Source organism: Alligator mississippiensis, chromosome 1 (genome assembly GCF_030867095.1).
Source record: "Alligator mississippiensis isolate rAllMis1 chromosome 1, rAllMis1, whole genome shotgun sequence".
Taxonomy (NCBI): Eukaryota; Metazoa; Chordata; order Crocodylia; family Alligatoridae; genus Alligator; species Alligator mississippiensis.
Genome location: NC_081824.1, coordinates 9,407,758 through 9,420,579, shown reverse-complemented (window position 1 = coordinate 9,420,579; position 12,822 = coordinate 9,407,758). Strand labels below are relative to the sequence as shown.

Here is a 12,822-nt window from a genome sequence, read left to right as displayed (position 1 = left end):
CCTTTAATATATAAAAATTACCAGCTTGGAATATCTGCACAGAGGAAACTAGTGAGATAGCTGATTTTATATCCCAAAGAAACATTATTCTTCAAGACCCTTTTAAATTAAAATCAATTAAATTAAATAAGAAACTGCAATGTTTCCTAAAGGGGCCAGATTGATATCACTGGAGATTTAAGTCCTCTATGTATCTATCAAAGTCCCTGATGCATCAATAGGACAGGCACTGCAATATTTCCACAGCCTTTCCAGCTAAGGCGGCTCATCTGCGTACTGCAGTTCTTCCTCTAGAGGCAGGGGACGAATTGGCTCCTTCATCATCCATTCAGTCCCTGGCCTCTCTGCTGAGACTGGTGATAACTGGGGTGTGAACACCTGCCCCTAGGGATTGGACTGCAACCAAGGATACATTTCAGAAAGGACAACAGACGGACAACAGATGAGAACGCTAGTGATCTGCGCCTCAAGCTTTATATCCCAGCCCTCATCTTCCAACTCATCCTCATTCCCTTGGATGGTTTTCCAGAGTATACTGAAGACCCAACAACCCCCTGCCTCTCTACACATACCTCTTGGGAGCATAGTGATGTTACAGCTCGCCCATTATGAGCTCTTCCTGACCCTAGCCATCCCCATGGAGTTTGAGGCTTATAGTTTTTTATACTCTTTTTTTTTTAATTTTCTTGACCAGCTTTTTCACTGGTATTGAGAAAGAAATTAAATTACCTTCTTTTTTTTTTTTTATAAACCGGTGTGCTTGCATATGTGTGCATGTGTGTGTGTGTGTGTGTGTATTAAAAAGAATTGCATAAATATAATAATATCCCATTTTTAATTAAAAAAAAAACAAACCTATCTCTAGCATTAATGGCTATGGGAAAAAGCTTGAAAATGAGAACTCTAATAAATGAAATCAAATTTGAATTTGAAAAGAAAGTTTAAAAGGGGAAAGAACTATAATCTTTTAAAACTCTCACGAGTTTTAAGAATTAAGAAAAACTATATAAGCAATGCTTAGGGACGATCTCATTTATTAAAGTACAACCTGGATTGGAGGTGAAGCAATGGCAGCTATAAAAAAAAAAAGAAGCAAATATAAAGCAAATGGATGAAGGGAAAGAGAATGGTAAAACATACAAATGAGAAGGTAAGTTTGAAAAAAAAAAAGACAAAGGAAGCAAAAGGATGCAGGAAACATCTACGGCCAGCAGAGATGAGAACCAAAGGACAGTATTCTGCTGCAAAAGAAGCAGCAGAAGTATTTAGTAGACGTTTCTTGTCTGGGAAAAGGAAGGACAAATAGTCATACTGCAGCCTGACAACTAAGCACTTCTCATTAAGCAGACAGCACTAAAATCAGACATTTTGGAGTCAGCAGGACCGAGTATCTTGCATTCAAAACTTTTTAAGAAGATGGTCCAGCAGCTGACTGGACTATTACTGTTATGTTCAATAAGTCTTGGAGCAGCAGGGGAAATTCCAAAAGACAGAAAGAAACCTCACATTGTGCCAATTATTGAACAATGACAAAAATGACAGCCCGTCTGTTGGTCTAACATCAGTCCTGGACATCGAATGAATGGCTGGCGCAAGACACCATAGAAAAAAGAAATAAGAGAGCATGACATAATTAATGACCATCAACATGGGTTTAGGGCAAATAACTAACCCCTGTCAAACTAGTTTGGTATCTTTTCCCACTAAGCTTACAAATGTGGTTGAGGGAGTACACTAAGGGTCTTATTACACACTGCATGTTAAGCTTCTCAAATGGTGATTGGTGTTAGTTCGAATAGCTAAAATAAAAATTATTTTATAAAAAGTTATAAAAAAATAGTTAAAATAAAACTTAAAATAGTTACATGTTCAGGCTAAAAACTTTCTCTGATTGTCCCCATCCCACAGAGCTATGACTCACCACTAGAGGCTTGTGAGCAGGGGCCTGACTAGGAGCTACAGCTCTGAGCTGTCCACATAGGACAGAAGGGGAGGGCGAGGGAACACTGCATCCTGGGATACTGGAAGAATGAAACTTGGGTGGCTTACATCTGGGGAGTGGCCACACATTTGTGGACATGAGCTAGGTAACACGGATCAGAGATAAACCTGCCCTGGAGTGGCGCAATGTTTAGATGCCTAAAGGGTGCTTAAAACTCGTTTACATGTTTTAATGTGTGGACAGTCTAGGGGTTAAGAAGAACTCCCTGAGCTGCCTAAAATCAAAGCCCTAAAATTTCTGTAAGGCATTGAAGATAGTACTAAATGATGTTTTGATTTAGAAACTACAGCAAACCAAACTCAGCATGTGACTAGCTAGCTAGCTGATAGATCCTGAAATGCAGGTGTAAATGTGAATGATGATCATATTTGCAAATGGGGTCCAACAGGCATCACTCTGGGATCCAATCACATGTGAACAAGGTCAGCCAGCGTGTGACCTCACACCAAGGCGGCTACTCTTTTAGACCGAGACCTGAATTGGAAGGTAACCTAACTCTCGGCTGCACTTGGGTTAAAACATGTGCATGAGCACTTCCCTTGGAGATGCTGACAATTTAAGCTTACACTAGTTTACAACTTGTTTGTGGACCCATAAACTAAAACTTTTATTAATTATCTGGAAGAATACTAGGATAGAGATTATAACCACGGGTGGATCCAGGGGGGATGCTGCTGCTCACCCCACTTTTCTCCTGCCTCTGAGTTCAGTCTCAGGCAATGCAGTTGGGGGGCGGGCAGTGGCATTCACCCCCAGGGTGCCACACTGTCATTTCTGGGTCTATGTTGACAAGCCAGTGAACTCCGAGACTTGACTATGCCTATTTTGCACAGCCAGGGAAGGGTGTGATCCCATTCCCAGATCTGCCCATGCCTATAACCAATGCAGAAAAAAACCTGATCAGCAAAGAAGGGTAAATATTAGAGATCAGGTAGTGTGAGCATTGAGTGAGAACTAGCAAGAGTCAACCTAATTTAGACCTTGCAAAAGAAATTAAAATAAATAGCAAAAAGTTCTTCAACTATATAAGTGAAAAAAGAATATAAGGAAAAAAGAAGTGGGACCACTCTGAAGAGACAGTAGAGATGAAAAACAGTCTAGGCATGTCCCCAAAAATCATGGAGTACTTTGCCTCGATTTTCACACAGGGTGATCTCCTGGAACGTGGACGCAAAAGCAAGATCTCAGAGGAATGAAGGGCCAGAAACAAAATTGCCCCAGCCAATCTGAAAGCAATACATCAAGGGAAGATCCACCTATTAGACATGTAGGTGGACTTAGGCACCTACATGCGATCCCATTCTGCTCTACTCAAGTCCCTAAAAAGAGTCAGTGCAAGAAGTGGGTGGGGCATCCGCCATTTTGCTACTTTTTCGGGGATGCAGTCTTAAGAGTAAGATGTTGGGATGTTAGAAAATTATATGTATTGATGGATTTCCGGAGAACCAAACAGAGTGGAACAACATCTCTCTTAAGCAGTAAGGTCCCCTCAAATGCTTAATAGGTGGAGAATCTTAGTCAAAGGGCTCCGTAGCCCAAGTTGGGGTGACCAGATTGGACTATCCCAGAATTTGGAATGGGCTCACCATGTTACACCTCTAATTGCTATTATCTTTAATAACTCTATCAGTGTCTGGGCTGCTACCATATGATCGGAGCATGGCAAATGTAACACATTTATTTAAGGACGGAGAGTAAAGAGACTCCAGCAACTAGAGTCCTGTTGGTCTGACCACAGTAGGATGTAAAACTTCAGAGCAAATGCTGAAGAAAAGAAGAACTAGACAGAAAAGGTGATATTACAGGAATACTGTAACCAGTTCTGGTGCCAACAACTCACAAAGGATGTTGATGAACGGTTGAGGGCTCATAGGAAAGCAAGAATGATGATTAAACAATGGGAAGGGTACTCTGCAGTGAGAAATGCCAGGAACCTGATCTTTTTAGTTTATTAAAAGTTAAGGTGCGATTTGATCACGTAGTAAATATCTTTATAAAGGACAACAATTTGATCATAGAGGTGTCTTTAGTTTAGCAGATAAAATGCTAGAGAGATGCTGGAGAGAGTCCAGTGGAGGGTAACAAAACAAAATGATGGTTAGGGGCCTGAGGCGCATGATTTATAAGGAAAGACTGAGGGAACTGAGGCTATTTATTCTGGGAAAGAGAAACCTGATGAGGGGGGAAGGTTAATAGCAGCCTTCAACTCCCTAAAGCGGGGTTGCAAAGAGGATGGAGCTGGATTCTTCTCAGTAGGGGCAGATGACAGAAGGAGCAATGGGCTCAAGCTGCAGCAAGGGAAGTTGAGGTTAGATATCAGGAAAAGCTCTCACTAGGAGGGTAGCAGTGCACTGGAACAGGTTACCCAGAGAGGTTGTGGGACCTTCCTCCTTTGAGGTTTTTAAGACCCAGGTAGATAGCGTTGTTTGGGATAATATAGCTGGATGGTCCTGCTTGGAGCAGGGGGTTGGATTAGATGACCTCCTAAGGTCCCTTCCAACACTCATTTTCTATGATTCTGTGCAATGGTTGGCTGGTAAAATCAGACTAGCGAGACAGTGCAAATTTTTAACTGCCAGAGTAATTAATTCTCAAGGATTTTTCATCACTGGCAATTTTTAAAATCCAGATTGGATATTTTTCCAAAAGATATTCACTTGTTCCAACAGGAATTAATTCAGGGCAAGCCTGTTTTCTACAAGAAGTCAGACTGGATGATCACAACTTGATGATCATCTTTCTGGGGTCATCTAAACCCGGTGGTCTTTCCTGCCCAAGGGCAGGGGGGCTGGACCCCAGGATCTGTAAGGTCCCTTCCAGCCCCTAACAACTATGAAACTATAAAACTGTCTTTTTTCGATTTCATAACCACGAATCAATGGATTACTTGGCACTGTAATTTGATCAACTTGGTGAGATCTGTTTTGTGAATGTTTTCACAGTGATCTGACAGACTGCAGTGCTAAGGATTAAAGTTATTAATTCACTCAAAAGGGCTGCTTACCTGGAGAGCTAATAAGGAATTTTCCAGCAGAGGGATTCCAACGGGAAAAGAAACCCTTTTGTAAAACCAACATTTTCCAAGGGAAACCCAAAATTTTCCATTTGGGAAAACAGTAATGCCAGCTTCATAGCTGACCACTGGAAAGGTTCCTGTCCTCTCTACAGCAAACTGCCAGGTTCTACTTTGCTTCTCCCCAAAGGCAACTTTTTTGATAATCTTCTCCCATAAAAAAACAAAACAAAACAGGTTTAACTTCCCAGATGAAAAAAAATAAATAAAAAATGAGAATTTCCTTCAGAGAAAAGGATGTTATAGTTTGCCAAGCTCTATTCATATGTGTCAGGTTACTCCTGTAGATCACTCCTAGTTTCACAGCCGGTGAATTGGAGCCTCAATGCCTGCAAAGGAGGGTCTACAGAAAAAAATAAATAAAGAAAAGGAGCCAAACACAAGTCAACTAAACTCATGGTTTCATTTTATATGTGACTAGATTTTGGACTCGGATGCCATAGCAATGAAGGTCAGCAGCAGCAAAGACAGAAAGTGGGAGGCCTGCATTATGAATGGCCAAGCTAACGGCCCCAGCTGTGCTAGCTTAAAGGCCAAAGCAGATCCCAGCACCTCAATTCACCCGTGAGGACAGAAAGCCACCACACACCACTCCCATTACATAAGAGGGATTAGGTCCTGACAGTCTATTTTCTACCCTGCTCTTTTTCTACCCGAAATTTGTTACTTTCCAGATTGCAGCCTGAACCTAATTTTGTCATTGTGCTCCAACAGTTTATTTTTTTCCATTGTTTTCAGATCCCAGTTTGCTTCCAGATGTTGTGCCTCACATTATTTGTGTTTTTCCTCTAGATCAAAGCCATTCAAGTCTTTCGCAGGATGCTGGGTGTCTCCTTTCCACACCACCTCTGCTTTTTCAGTCTGGTTTTCCAGGACAGCTGCTGTAAATAGGAAACAATCTCCGTGCTTATGATTTTTCTTCATGGCTTTTCTCATTGGCAAATATATGTTGCTGTGTGAACAGAAGTGATTCTGGTGTTAGTTTTTATTACCTGAATGCAAGCCTTTGGGGATTTGACTAGGTTGATTCCCCACCATAGAAAAACGTCTATGGTTTTCGGGCATCAAGGTGGGACATTTGCTGGTAACCAGCTCATCAGGTGGCATGGACCTTTCCTCTTTTCCTGCTGGTTTGTCAGGGGCTCTTCACTGTGGATCTAGATGCGTGTAAAAACAGCTTTAAAGAAGGAAGACACCCAAGCCATCTTAATCCACTAGAGGCTTTTGCCACATGAAAGAAACAGATGAAACCCAGGGCTGCTGCTATGACCTTGGGCCGCTGCAAGAGTAGAGCTGCTGGCTGTCCATAAGAGATGGACATCCAAGAGATGTAAATGAGATAGGTAGGGTATACCCCAAGGGGAGAACAAGGACCAAGCAGAAGTTGGCGAGAACTGATTGACTAAAGCAGACGGTGCCATAAACATTATTTTTTTCAAATGGAACAGAATGCTCATCACATTAATGACAATTAAAAATGTCTTGAATAATTCCCTAATATTCATAGATTCATAGATTGTAAGGGGCTGGAAAGGACCTTGTAAGATCATCGGGTCCAGCCCCCTGCACTAGGCAGGAAAGACAGCTGGGGGTCGGCTGACCCCAGTGAGGTGACTGTCCAGTCTCCTCTTGAAGATTTCCAGGGTAGGCGACTGTACCACCTCTGGAGGGAGCTTATTGCACAGCCTGGACACCCTGACTGTGAAGTTTTTCCTAATGTTGAGTTTGAAATGGTCTTCCAGGAGTTTGTGGCCATTACTCCTGGTTTTCCCCAAGGGTGCCCTGGTGAACAGCTGTTCACCGAGCCCTTGATGTACTCCCCTGGTAGAGTGGTAAGCTGCTACCAGGTCCCTCCTCAGCCTTTTTTTCTTCAGGTTGAAGAGTCCCAGATCCCTCAGCCTTTCCTCGTATGGCTTGCCATGCAAGTCTCTGATCACACAGGTGGCTCTTCTTTGGACTCTCTCAAGCTTGCCCACGTCTTTGTTAAAGTGCGGTGCCCAGAACTGGACGCCGTACCCCAGCTGCGGTCTCACCGATGCTGAGTAAAGCAGAAGAATCACCTCCTTGGTTTTGCTGGAGATGCATCAGTTGAAGCATGCCAGAGTACTGTTTGCTCACCTGGCTACAGTATGGCACTGCCAACTCTTATTCATACTGTGATCCATTATTACCCCCAGGTCCCTTTCGGTTATGGTGCTAGTTAAGTTGGCACCACCGAGCCTGTAGGAGGTATGTTCCTTTGCCTTGTCATAGCTATCATAGTCTCTTATCATAGCTATCACAGGGAGGTTGTACCACTTCCAATGTGATGGGAGGTGGGACCCATGAAACAATCTTCTGTGGTCCACATGATGGAGAAAAACTGTGGTCGACATGATGGAGAAAACCTGTGGTCCACATGATGGAGAAATTGGAGAGCTTGGAGACACCAGGGTATGCTACAGAGCTGTCACATATCTATCGGGTGCACCGAGTGCTCCTTAGGTCAGGCACTACCCCGCACGATGATGTGGTCATCTCAAGAATCTCTTAAGGCCTGCCAACTAGGAAGACAATACAGGGGAAGCTTATTGCTTCTGAAATTTTCCATTCATAGAAAAAGCAGGCAAGTCAGTGCCACGCAGCTCTCATGCTGAAAGCAATGATAGAGACTTCAGAAATGTCTGGTGCTTCATCTCCAGACAATCAAGTCATGAACTAATGATGACCTCAGGCGTCTTGCCTGGAATAAAAGAACAAGACTGACAAGCAGCTCTCACCAGATATCTAAAACAATATATGACAAGTTTGAGACTGAAAAAGTCTATCTGGATAATTGGTGAGTGCAGGGGCGTTGTTCTAGTTTACTCTGTTGTGACAGGCAAAACCAGTCTGCCAGCAAAGAACAGCTGGATGCTGAAAGGAAACAGAAATAAGTCTGATGAGCTGACGCTGGTGCAAATGGCATCAGCATTTCAACACCTCCTAATCAGACATGCGGGGGGAGGAATTAGTGGCTTTGCCTAGCGAGGGAGCATTGCAGACATTTGAATCAGTTGGAATTCAAGAGGGGTTGCATGTCAACTCTGAATGTGGGGTCAAAATAAACTCATTGAGCCCAAAGTGAAGCCTAGTTAAATCTGCTGAGAGGTTAAGGTCAATATTTTCTGGGTGTTTGTGTCTGGTACTGACTTGCTAGTGACCTTTGGCAAGTCACTTAACTTCACTGAGCCTCGGTTTCCATAGCTGTCAGGTCCCTTCCAGCCCCGAACTTCTACGAATCTATGAAAATGTGGATCACTCCCTATTTTGTAACAGAGATATTGTGGAGCATAACTACAGTGTTCCTGAAATGCCATTGTAATGCTAATCATTGTACCAGGAATTTAAGCTAAAAGGCTACCCTCCCTGGCCAAGAGCTATAACAGATTATCCTCCCTTGTCAATCAGGTAAAGAGGAAGACCCATAATACAAAATGACCATTGAGTTACAAACTGTGTACGAAGGCAAAATGACAGGAAAGCCTTCAATGTCAAAAGGGTGTTAAGAGCTGGGAGCAAAGAGCTGATTCATCTACAATACCTTTCCCCAACCACAATTTTGGCCAAAAGAAAAGAAAAGAAAAGAAAAGAAAAGAAAAGAAAAGAAAAGAAAAGAAAATCAGCTCTCTCAAAGACTTACAGCCAGGAATTGTCCAGCCTTGAATTTTACTGCAATGAACATTTCTCTTGGCTTGAAAACTATTGCTGCCTGTACAATGACTGGACTCAGTGATGCGACCGGTCCCTTCTAGTCCAGTGCACCTACGCGCTATCACTTCTGTGCTTTAACCCTCCTTCTCGTTGCTATGAGGACCTGCGCTCTCAACGGTGGCAACCAGAAACTAAGAATCACGACATAGGGTGGAGAACTAGGAAATCCAAGCGGTGGGTGGGTCCTATTTTTGACTCTGCCATGGGTCATTGTGATGGCCCGGACAGGTCCTTTAGCCACCCCATGCCTCAGCTTGCCATTCTCCAGAACGGGAACAAGGCAATTTAGCCAACAGTGGCTGCAAGGGCACTGAGCTGCTCCCCTGCAGGGAGGATGTTGGGGTTTGGATCAGATGGCGTCAGTCTTAGACTCCTATTCGGGCAATGCTGAGTGCTGATGTCCACATCTATTAACTTTGTTTACTAAACTGTCTCATTATCTATCTTGTGTCAGGATTTCTTTAGGGTGTGGTAGAATTGGACAGATGGGATGAAAAACCTTCCTTCGGGCATGGCACACACAGGATTGGACAGATGGGCTCCGAGAAGTTACCTTCGGGCCTGGAACACATGGGCGGGGGTGGGGGATTGTTCCCTCCCCATTTTACAGATGAGTGTCAAAGCCACTAGAGGAGTTTGCGAGCCGATTGGAAAGATGATATCCATCTATCACCTTTGCTGCTGAATTTGGAAAGAGGATATTTCTCCGGAGGACCTCGTACAGCTGCAGATGCCTGTTTGCCCCCTACTGCCACCCTCGATCCACAGGCATTTGCTCTCAGAGAGTCTATACAGCAGTGAAGTCCTCCCTGCTTTTAACTGCATTTAGGCAGCGAGGAACATTCATTTCCTTCAAATCAATCTCAGATCACCTTTAAACGGCAAAAGGGTCAGAGCAGCAAACTAGCAGGCATATTTAAAAATGCGCTGACCTCCTTTGCTATTTTCTAAGCCTCTCTTTTTTTTCCTTCAAAGTAGAACTCAAGGCAATAAAAGATCTCTTTTGCCAAACCTGTATTAACTAGCCAGTCCCTCGAGATTAACAACAAAAAAAATCTCTGAGCAGACTTCTTGGAAAGGTGATTACTCAAACAAATTCTCGTTTGAAAGTTCATAAAACCAATCTTGAGAGAGGTCAGGGAGTGACCAACATGGTGAGCTGAGAGTCCGAAGGATTCTGGTAAGTAAATAAAATCCTCGACTTTATGAAGCTTCGTGTTTAAAGAGAATTATGTGAGTAATTACTTTTCCAGGGAAAGGCAATGGTTTTCTCATTGCTGATGCTACAGAACAGCCCCAATGACATTGGTGCTACTCAGGACATAAGCAGCAGTGCCAGCACTATATCCTATGACAGTCTCTGACACCCTGTGCAGCAACAGGGACAGGCCCGGTGGCATCAACCCAGCTGTGCCATCCCTTATCCCATATCCTGGGCTCCTATGTCGTGTGGGTCTGCACGAGTTTGTATTTAAATGTGCTTTGTGCCACTTATGGCAGCACACATAATGTGAGGCTGGGCCTACATCTGCACCGGGTAAGAGACTCTGCTTTGAAGAACATACACTGGATGAAGGGTAGAAGGATACAATTAAAACTCAGCATTTTTATATAGGAAGGGTAAAATCTTGGCCCCAAGGAAATCAATGGGAGTTTTGTATTCGTTTAAATGGGATCAGAATCACAGAAAGTTAGGGCTGGAAGGGACCTCAAGAGGTCACATCTAGTCCAACCCCCTGCTCCAAGCAGGGCCAGCCCCAGCTAGACCATCCCAGACGAATAGATTTCAACTGATAGATATGTGTGTGCACGTATGTGCGTGCATGTATAGGTATATGTATACACACACACACATATATATATTAGTCCCACCGCACAGTCTACCCCACCTCACAGCTCTGAGCAGAACCCTTGCTTTGACTGTATCACAGGAGAAGAGGTAGAAGAGATGACCTTATTTTACTAGTACGCCTAGCATCCTTGTCATTTTTTTTTCATACCAGTAAGTAAGTTTAAATCCAAGCATCAGGAATTTCTGCTACTCACTTACCCACTTTCAGCTCACCACCTGCAACCACTACACAGGCTGCACTAAGGACGTTGCTGGAGTTGATTGGGAATTCCAGGCGTCCCAAGACATAGAGACCTCTCAGAGGAGGAAGAGTTGTATCCACCAGGACGGCTCTGTCTGAGAAACAGGGTAGATATGGAGAACAGCGGTAATAGTCCAACACGCCAACACTAAGTTTTAAACATATGACACAAAGCTGGAAAACAAGGGGAAAATACCTTGAGATTATGGACACTTAAGTATGTGCTTAACTGCATTTAGACGGCAAACTTTTGGGGACAGAAACATCTTAAGTTTTTCTATAGCACCTACCACCATGCTGTCCTTATCCTTGGTTCTTTAGGGCTACTGCAATGCAAGTAGCAAGGAGTGATTAGTATGACATGCTTGAGTCCCACTGGGTGTATCTACATGTGCAATTAATAGGCCTGAATTTTCTCTGCAACAAACTGAGGATCATTAAAGTGCTCCCAGGTGCACGTCCAGATGCGTGCCCACTTTGGGGAAAAATTGCATCTGAGAGGAGCAGGGATACTCAGCCCTGAGCCCCTCTGAAGCAGCCAAGGAAAGTCCAGGCTCCCCTGGGTGCCAGCCCCTAGCTGTCCCAGCCGTGGGGCAGCCTTGAACTGCACAGGGTTGGCTGGGGTGGGAGGGAGAAGGGAAGCTGTCCCAGCTCAGCGAGCAGCTCCCTGCCAGTTGTGGGGAGTCTGGATGGGCTCCAGGGAAAAGGGGGGAGCTGCCTGCCAGTCCCTCACAAATCAGGACTTTCCTGATCTCTATGGGGCATGGAGAACTGTCCTGGTTCTGGGCAACTGCCAATATGGAGATTGGGACCATCCAGGTTGCATCCAGATGTCCAAGTGGCTAGAAGGCAATCTCCCACTAAGCCACGGCAGCTCTCTGCTCCCTGTGGCCCCTTGCTGCCTAGGCTGACAGGGAGTAATTTGCTCCTGGTCAGCGTCTACACATGCGTTTCAGCACATTAGTTTAATGCACCTATTTCTAGGACCTGTATCTATAGGTACTAGAAAATACGGCATTAGAGTAATCTATTGCACAGTAATTGCTGTGCATGTGTAGACAGTGATGCTTTACTGTGCATTAGATTAGTCTAATGCACAGTAAAGTGTTTTGTGCAGACACATCCACTGATTTTCACTTCAAGCTTAAAGTTATCATTATCATTCCACGTGGTCTTGAAGCCATCCCTACTCAGCAAAGCACTTAAGCGAGAGCTTCAGTTCTGTTTTCAGTAAAATGTGCCCAGTGACTTGCTGCCTATAAACCTAACTGTGCACACAGAACTCATTCATTCAGTTTAGTAAGAGAAATTTTGAAACAGAAGCTAAACATGATCCAAGTTACATTTTTTTTTTATTACACCCAATAAAATATGAGCCATTAAATTGAAGACATAGAACAGGTGTCCCACAGCATACACCCTCAGCAATCCCCTTATCTTGCTGCCACAAGTTACTAGTAATAACACTAGCAATTCCTGCATTGGCCCATTTTGCTTGCCACAGCAGTCAATGGAAATGTTGACGCTGGCTCTACCCGGAGCTGTCAAGCTAATGGTACCGAGGTGTGGAGATCCAGTGATAGCCCACTAAATTAGGACTCAGGCTGAACTGCTCTCTACTTCTTTCTTCACAAACCCTACAACTGGTGAGAACCACCTCTAATTAGGTGTGCTCATAGCATTTTGGAAAATCCCAGACTAATACAATTGCTTCCAAAAGCTGCCAGTGCACAGCCAAGAAACCACTTAGTGTTCATAACAGGCTGCAAGTGCAATGAAGGGGCAGAGGTGGCTTCACCTGGCCCACTGTACAGAAGAGAATTTTGTCCTAAAGTCTCCATCTAATTCTTTTTAAAGTCAAATGGCACCTTTGAACCTTTGCACCTATAGCTGAAACCAACTTGGACCCTTTCTTCACAGTT

At 43.9% G+C, this 12,822-nt stretch overlaps 1 protein-coding gene across 12 annotated transcripts in view; it reads right to left on the bottom strand.

Annotated features, from left to right (window-relative positions):
- PKHD1 (PKHD1 ciliary IPT domain containing fibrocystin/polyductin) overlaps positions 1-12,822 on the bottom strand; it is a 389,637-nt gene that overhangs the window by 119,190 nt on the left and 257,625 nt on the right. For 11 of the 12 annotated variants that reach the window (XR_002091425.2, XM_019491318.2, XM_019491321.2 and 8 more), the window contains one exon: positions 10,858-10,995. The exons of the other annotated variant lie outside the window; for it this stretch is intronic. Coding sequence is in view for 10 of the 11 variants with exons in the window: in XM_019491318.2 (XP_019346863.2) it covers positions 10,858-10,995 (138 nt within the window). In the remaining variant the exon portion in view is untranslated. The remainder of the gene's footprint in view (positions 1-10,857; positions 10,996-12,822) is intronic. 12 annotated transcript variants of the gene reach the window in all.